At 39.5% G+C, this 8,190-nt stretch overlaps 1 protein-coding gene across 1 annotated transcript; it reads left to right on the forward strand.

Annotated features, from left to right (window-relative positions):
• The first annotated feature begins 1,758 nt into the window (after window positions 1–1,758).
• On the forward strand, window positions 1,759–7,271 carry LOC144078981 (GTPase IMAP family member 8-like). Its single transcript, XM_077607484.1, has 6 exons — window positions 1,759–1,774; window positions 2,472–3,182; window positions 4,090–4,776; window positions 4,861–5,625; window positions 5,699–5,827; window positions 6,481–7,271. The coding sequence occupies exons 1-6, from the start codon at window positions 1,759–1,761 to the stop codon at window positions 6,612–6,614; spliced, it is 2,442 nt and encodes an 813-aa protein (XP_077463610.1). The 3' UTR covers window positions 6,615–7,271.
• The last annotated feature ends 919 nt before the right edge of the window (window positions 7,272–8,190 follow it).

Here is an 8,190-nt window from a genome sequence, read left to right on the forward strand (position 1 = left end):
AACAAAGCTGTTGGTGGCAATTCGAAGTTCCAACTCGTCCATTTTGTGGGTGATGGATCTGGCGTTGGTTAAAAAGATACTCGGGAGCGGTGCTCGGTATGGTTGTTGACTTAGCTTAGCAGCAAGGCCCGCCCGACAACCGCGCTTTTGCTTCCTTTCTCTCCGCCGCCTTCGCCTCCTTCGTCGTGCTTTGAGTGGGCTGACTATCCACGGAGGTCCCGGAGGTCTCGAGATGTCCTCGGGGATATCGTAGGTTCGTTGGTAGTTCGTTGTGACATCGGATATATCGCATCTCCTTCCGATAGCAATTAAGTCGTGGCGACTGTAGGAAAAATTTGCCTCGCAAATGTTGGTAAATAACGATAGGATTGAGAAAAGAATACACCAAACTGGAAAGCCAAAAGCCGCTGCATCCGTGTGCGCCGCCAAATGCATACATTTACTTGATAAAATTGAGCCAGATTTTTGTTGTTGTTGCCGCACATTAAGGCAGTTTCAAAGGACACAAGATTATATATTAGGGAAGGGAAAAAAAGCATTGCATTATTCACACGCATCTTCTTTCCTGAGTCACAACGGAGACCCTGTACAGCCCCCCCCAAAAAACACATACGCATCGTGCATGGTATGTTTTACCAAGCAGCTTTGTGTGGCCATGCAGAAGGCCTACAGCACTTTTAAACCGTTCTTACCATTGATATTTTGATAGGATTATTTCCCAGAGGAAGAGGACGACCTCTAACGTGTTCCCAGAATCCCTTTCCTCGCCCCTCCCCTTCTCTGTGGAAGTCAACTTGTTGGAATTTTGCCCCCGTAACTGTAAAACCATTCAGATTTTTTTATTTTTTGAATTATTTTTGTTTTAAAACTCGGTAAAAAAAACAACAGACCCTTGGAAAAAGTTGCAGTTGATTTTCACTGTATAGACACCATCCACCTTAGTGTTAGCATGAAAACATGCTTCTCTTTGAGCACCATCCACTGCACTTAGCCAGCTTGTAATGCTGTTGTACGGTGTGTTGGTAGCACTACAATAGTTTGAATAAAGAGGTTCTCAAAACATGTTACGTTTAATTTATTATTATTATTATCCCAAAATGATTATTTCAAATAATTTGGACTATGTTAAATTTTATTTTTTGAAGTGGACTGTGTTTGATTTGTCATCTGTGATTTTTTTAAATTTGAGTTTTTCTTAAATTGCATCGTATTGAAACTTGAAAATACGCTTTTCTGATTTGCTTCGTGCTTTTCATTTATCCCCTCGAGTAGAATATAAAAATTTAAACTAGACAAGTATTTTTATGCATGTCCTATAAAATATAAGTTAAAAAAGTACATTCAGGAGGACATGAGTGCAGATATTGTTTTATAAAACTTGGGTATTTTTGTTCAAGGAAGAGCCTTTAAAGTTACATAATAAATTGGCTTTTAAGTAGATACATTCAATAAGTTATTTTTTTTCAACTTTAAATATAAAAAAAGAACAATGGTAGATAGAACCCCTTTTTAAATATTTAAAATAAACCGTGGTTTATTCTTTTCTTATGTGAAACTGAATTCAACTTTTATTCCCCCCAAAAAACCAGTTACACAACTTGGCCACACCTGCAGACATTCTTAACACTCCTTAATCATCACAAAATCATAAGCACATTGATTGCAGAGCACGGCTGTTGTTTTCGGACTCATAACTGCTATGGATGTTTCATTTTAGAAGAAAAGTTTCTGAACGTGGATACCTGACTACAAAACACAATGTCGGACACGACAGGTGAGTTAAAGAATACCATGTCAATAAGATGAATCTGGTTGTGGTTTAATTTTGGAGTTTATGGTTCTTTCTGCAGACAAAAACAAAACAAAAAAAACAGAAAAGAAACTCTTATTTGCTCGCTCTTTGTTTTTCTTGGTGGACGTTGTCACCAAATCAAAACAAATTCTATCAAGAAAACAGTGTTTCTACATTTCAACAGCAAAAGACGAACTGTTATTGACGGGTAGTGAACCGGGGGAACTGGAAAAGCAGGCTGGCCTTATAGATTCTTTATTTCTTTTATCGTTACACACAAAGCCTTTCTGTTTTTCACGGACATATTTGTTGATAATGAAATATATATATATATATATATATATATATATATATATATATATATATATATATATATATATATATATACAAAAAAACACATGTTTTAATAATGATATAGGTCTCAAATACATTAAAGTATTACCAAACTCATTTTACAGTAGTTAAAATTCAAGTTGTTGACAAAAAAAAGCAATATGTATCTGAAATACAATTTGGTGAAGTCGAATTACACTTGAGTTCTGATCTTAAATATATCTAGTATAGCATTTTGTCAAAACTTCCAGATTTCTACGATCGTAGGTCTAGCTACATTCCAATGATCCTAAGAACCAGTTCATGATCCAATCGCCAAAATGACTACTGTTCTTTTGCTTTGCAGATTCTTCACCATTGCCTGAGAGACGAGTGGTGATCATTGGTGCTCGAGAGGATGGAAAAAGCTCTGTGGCCAACACCATTCTGACCATAGAGCGATTCGAGTGTGGCAGGACTCGAACAGCTCAAAGCGAAGCTCGACATGAGATTGTGGAGGGACGGAAGCTGGTGGTTGTTGATGTACCAGGATGGAAGAACTCTCCCTCTCTCAGGGAAATCCCAGAAAGGGACAAGGATCAATTTAAGATGAATGGCTCCAAGTGTCCGCCTGGTCCGCATGCTTTCCTTCTTGTCATAGCCATCAATTCCAGTTTTTCGTCCGAGAAAAAGAACACCCTGCAAGAATATATGAAGTTGCTAGGGGATCGGGTTTGGCAACACACCATTGTGCTCTTCACCTTTGGGGACTATCTGGGCCCAAACACCATTGAGCAATACATTGAGAGTGAAGGTAAAGCCCTCACATGGGTAATAGAAAAGTGTCACAACAGGTACCACGTGATCAACAACAAAGACAGGAGCAACATAGAGCAGGTCAGGACGCTGATAGACAAGATTGATGAGATGGTGAGGGCCAATGATGAGTCCATCTACAGGCTGGACAACCATATCTTCTCAGCCATTAAGAAGAAGCAAGAAGAAATAGCAAAGAGGGCTGTTGAAAGACACAGGCAAGCCTTGGAAAGAAGAGAGCAAATCAAAGCCAGAATTTCAGGTAAGTAGGAAAAAACTGTTTATTTGTAGTTTTTGTTGAAGGTGATTGCAATTTATTCTGCAAATTGTATCATTATTATTATAATTACCGTATTTTCTCGCAAATATGTCGTGTTTGAAAAAAAAAAGATGACTGAATCGAGGGTACGGCTTATATGCGAGCAAATTAGACTTGACATGCACGAAACTGCAAGCTGACAAAGACCAAACGTCATAACGCAAGACAATGTCGATACGGTCATTTATTTCAAAATGGAAGAAACTTAAACAGATAAAACGCTTTAAAAATTATTTTGACATCTATGAATGAAATTCAAGAAAAAAGCGTATTTTGCATAAAACGCGAAAAAACTCACTTACTTGTGCCAGCCATTGCTCGCTCAGGGCGCCACCATTTTACCTAGGGATGACAAACTAGACCACTACGGACACACTTCCTCGTTGTACTGCTCACTTGACTTCCTTTTTGAATTTGGCTACATGCAGGCAACCCCCGTTCCGGAATGCGCAATCCAGCAGACGATCCTTTCGATTGATACGTTGTCTCAGAAATACCACGTGCGATGATTTTTCTTAAGATTTTCCCTTCAAAGTAACACATTTGTACTCCTTCCATGAATATGGAGGGGAACATTGTGAATCGGGGGGCGTCTTATACAAGAGAAATTGTAAAATTCAACGATTTTAAGGCAATTTTAAGGATACGGCTTATACGCGGAGGCAGCTAATATGCGAGAAATTATGAAACTTATATTCTTGTGATAAGTGATTTCGAATACTAAGACTTGAATGAATTTGACAGTCATTTAAAGAAACTCATTCAATAGCATGTTCATGAAGTACCACAGTTGTCTTCGTCCTGTCCCAACTCAACAAAAACAATCTCTTCTTTTTTCTAATTATGTTAGAAAACCAACCCATCAATACACTTCAGATGGTTCTCCTTGGCAGCCGATTTGTTGGAAAAACCTCCGTTGGCAAAACCATTCTAGGTATCAAAGACTATGAAAACGAAGAACCGACAACATTCTCCTACATCCTCCATGGCACGGCAGACAATACAGAGATTACAATAGTGGACACACCAGGCTGGAGGAAAGGCTTCCCTGCATCCGACACGCCACAAATGATTAAAGACGAGGTCTTGCACAGCTTATTTAAGTGCCAGACGGAGCCCCACGTCTTCTTACTGGTTATTGACGCAGATGCCTCATTCAACCGCAGTCACCTGGATGCAGCCATCAGTCACGTGGAGTTGCTAGGGGGCAGCGTATGGAAACACACAATGGTGGTTTTCACCCGAGGAGACTGGCTGGGGTCACGCAGTATTGAAGAATACATTGAAGGTGAGGGGAGGCCACTGCAATCTCTGGTGGAGCAATGCGGTAACAGGTATCACGTCATGGACAACATGAACGCAGATGATAGCAGTCAGGTTGTAGAGCTACTGGAGAAAATCAAGCTAACTCTGGCGGGGAACAATTTCCAACCGTTTACACCCAATATGAAGATGCTAGAGGAGCTGTTAGAGCGAGAAAAAAAAGTGAAAAAAGATGCTTTGCTGAGAAGCCAAAAGGGTCACCAAGTGCAGAAAGGTAATGAATTACTCTTCAACACGGTCTAAAACAATGGTCTTGTTGTGTAAGTTTTACATTTGTATTCTTATTTTCCTTTGCCAGGTTCTGCCAAAAAGTTGAACGAGGTTCGAATTTTGATACTCGGCGAAAAAATGTCGGGAAAGACAACTGCAGCAAATTCCATCCTTCAGCGCAAAGTGTTCCCTGCTCAACCGAATGACAGGTGTTTGGCTGGGGAGACCGAGGTTGCGGGCAGGAGGGTCACAGTGGTCGACACCCCGGGCTGGCACACAGAGGCCGATTGCACCTGGGAAAAGGACAATAAAATCGCCAACGGTTTGACACTGAGCACTCCGGGGTTCCACGCTATTCTGTTCGTGATTTCCTTGGACATGAAATTTAACGAGGTCAATAAGGAAATGCTGGTAGACCACGTGGAGCTCTTTGGAGACAATGTATGGGATCACACAATGGTCCTGTTCAGCAATGTGGACACCTTGGTCGACAGATCCCTCGAAGAATTCATCGAGAGGGAACCCAAAGCGCTTCATTCGTTGATTGACATGTGCGGAAACAGATACCACTGCCTGGACGTCATGGACAAACACAATGCAAGCCAGCACCCTCAGTTATTTGAGAAAATAGAGGCGATGTCAGCAAAAAACCAGGGTCGCCTCTTCCACCCCAACATCAATTACATCCACCAGAGGGTTGAAGAAAAATTCCAGAAGAGGAAAATCCAAGAAACGATGCAACATAGAATTGATCAGGGGTTCAGGAGCCGAGAGCTGGAGCTGCATAGGATGTTCAAGCAGAAGCTCGTCGACCTGCAACACGACATCAAGGAGATTGTTCCACTGTCATTTGGTCGGTATACCCATAAATTCCATTCTTGACCATTTGAGTATTCAAATATTTTCACCTTTGTTCTTCATTCAAGGTTCAAAGGGAAAAGGCAAGAAGAAATGTATCCTGACTGATATTGAAGAGCAGATTAGTCAGATCGACACCATAATTTTGCAGTCATTGAAGCAAGAGCGGAGCAGCATGGATTTCGGGCACCCCACCTGTGCGTAAACTATGATTATTTCATTCCAATTGGTATCGTTCAAGCTTTCAATTTTGTTCTACCCTTTGTTTGACTTAATTAAATCCCATTTCATGAACTTGTTCATATTTTGGCCAAACGTGAACCGAACATGGTTAGAATAATAGTTCTTATTGGAACAATGCAGCACAACCCAGCAATATGAAGAGATAACATTCCGAAATCTTTTTAAGTAGTATCGAATAATATTAAACCGACTGATGTATTGGTTAAAAGCCTGGTTTATAGACTACAAGCCTACTCTAATATATCGTGTACAACAATAAGTATTTTAAGGGTAATAGCTCACAGAAGGGCAGTATTTTCTTAAGAGAACAACGCAACAAATTAATGTTAATGATGGTGAACTTGATTCAAAAGTCTATATTATGAACAAGTTGAGTTTGAAATTAAATACTTCTTCATTTAGAAAATTAACCTTTCCAAAACTGGGTGTGGCCAAAGTTGAATGGTTTTACCGGGCAAGCCTGATTTACAAGTAGGAGTTTAGGCCCATTAATACACACCCATTTCTCATGTGAATTCTTCCTTGCTGTCTTTTCTTTCCATACAATAATAGCCTTAACATCCTATCAAACAAATTCTAATATATTATGTTGCTTTTTCATTTGCAGTGAGTGGATCCACCCAATCCATGGATAAAATTCTGCACTGGCTATTGACGAATCCAACAAGCTCAAACTCAGCCTCTAAGCTATATCAGTCACAGTCATCAGGCTACAGCTCTCAGATTAACTTTGGCGAATGAAGGGCCTACATTGCATCAACAGTGTACTAAAAATATTATGCAAATTCCAAAATTAGGACAAGCCAAACAGCAATGCTAGCAAACCGATTGCCCTAATTTTCCATTTATGTCCATTATGAAAAAAAATATCGCAATTAATCAAAAGTATTCATTCATTTTCTGAACAGCTTTATCCTCACTAGGGTTGCGGGGGGTGCTGGAACCCATCCCAGCTGACTTCAGGCCATAGACAGGGATTTTTTTTACCTAGGTCTACAGTGTCTTGTGTGTCTTGTGTCTGTCTTGCTACTGCAAAGAGCGAAATGTCCCGAATATGGGATGAAATAAGTTCTAACCTAACCTAACCCTGAAGTGGTTGCCAGCCAATCGCAGTGCATGAGTAAACAAACAACCATGCACGCACACACTTAAACCTAGGGACACTTTGGAGTGTTTAAATAGCATAACGTGCATGTTTTTGGAATGTGGGAGGGAACCAGACAACCTGGAAAAATGCCACACAGGCACAAGCAGAACATGCAAACTTCACACAGCCGGGGTTTGAATCCTATATCTCAGAACTATGAGACCGAAGTGCTAACCACACTCCGGTGTGCCAACCTATATTTGTTTTCATAGCATTTATTTTAAATCTGTTTTATATGCATTCAGAGTGGAAAACAATTGCGAATTCTAGGAGCCTCCTTGACTATTTTCTCCTATTTAATTAAAACACTGCGTCCAAATGTATTGGAAAATGCTAATATTCACATACTACTGTGATATTCCACTGGATAAAATTATCAGTGGAAATCAATGTGAAATTTGAAATGGTTTTTCACCCATCTGAAACAAGCCCCCTCTCATCGTAACTGCGTATTTTTGTTGAATGTCAGATAAATTGGCAACACTATTGACTGCTGTGTTTTTAGGTGCAGACTACAGAGCAATGGAGAATAAAGTCCTAATGCGCTTCTTAAATGTGGTTTTATTGTATAGTATGTGCAAATATGTGTCCAGTAATCACTATAGTATAGTTTTGTACTATTGTGTGCACGCATATGAGTAACCTAAGTGCATCATGTATATGCTTTAGGCACTTGTTTTGTTTGAACCTGTTGTTTTATGACTTACAGCCCTTTGTGTTGCGTTTCTCGTGCAATTTAATTGCTATTTGAATTTTTGACAAATTTTACTGGGACATGCCAGAGATGTACTTCCTTGCCCTTCAATCTCAATTCATCTCCCCTGTTTTATTCATTAGAAAGAATAACACAACAAGGAGGACATAGGAACATGGGAGTTTTTTTTAGAGATTCTAGTTAGTTACAGTAGTTTTATTGTTCTTTGGGTGTCTTCTGCACTATAAAAGGGCTTTGGCACATCTGCGGTTGTTGTGAAAATTTAATTAATAAAGTTGAGTTGGGTATCAAAGTGTCTTTTCTGTTTTAAAAATAGAGAATACTTGGAACGTTTAATAGTTGGAACAACGCAACTTATTTTTCAAGGGATTAAAGATGGGAATTAGCCTTGGGCTATAATCTTACATACTTTATGTAAGAATAAAATACATATACTAAATGAACATTAACATGAA

The sequence above is a fragment of the Stigmatopora argus genome, chromosome 8 (genome assembly GCF_051989625.1).
Source record: "Stigmatopora argus isolate UIUO_Sarg chromosome 8, RoL_Sarg_1.0, whole genome shotgun sequence".
Taxonomy (NCBI): Eukaryota; Metazoa; Chordata; class Actinopteri; order Syngnathiformes; family Syngnathidae; genus Stigmatopora; species Stigmatopora argus.

What these genes read in the sequence shown, in the direction of transcription:
- LOC144078981 (XM_077607484.1), top strand. An exon ending in AATCAAAGCCAGAATTTCAG is followed by an intron (nt 3,183 to 4,089) that starts GTAAGTAGGAAA and finishes TAATTATGTTAG; the next exon opens with AAAACCAACCCATCAATACA. An exon ending in GGATTTCGGGCACCCCACCT is followed by an intron (nt 5,828 to 6,480) that starts GTGCGTAAACTA and finishes TTTCATTTGCAG; the next exon opens with TGAGTGGATCCACCCAATCC.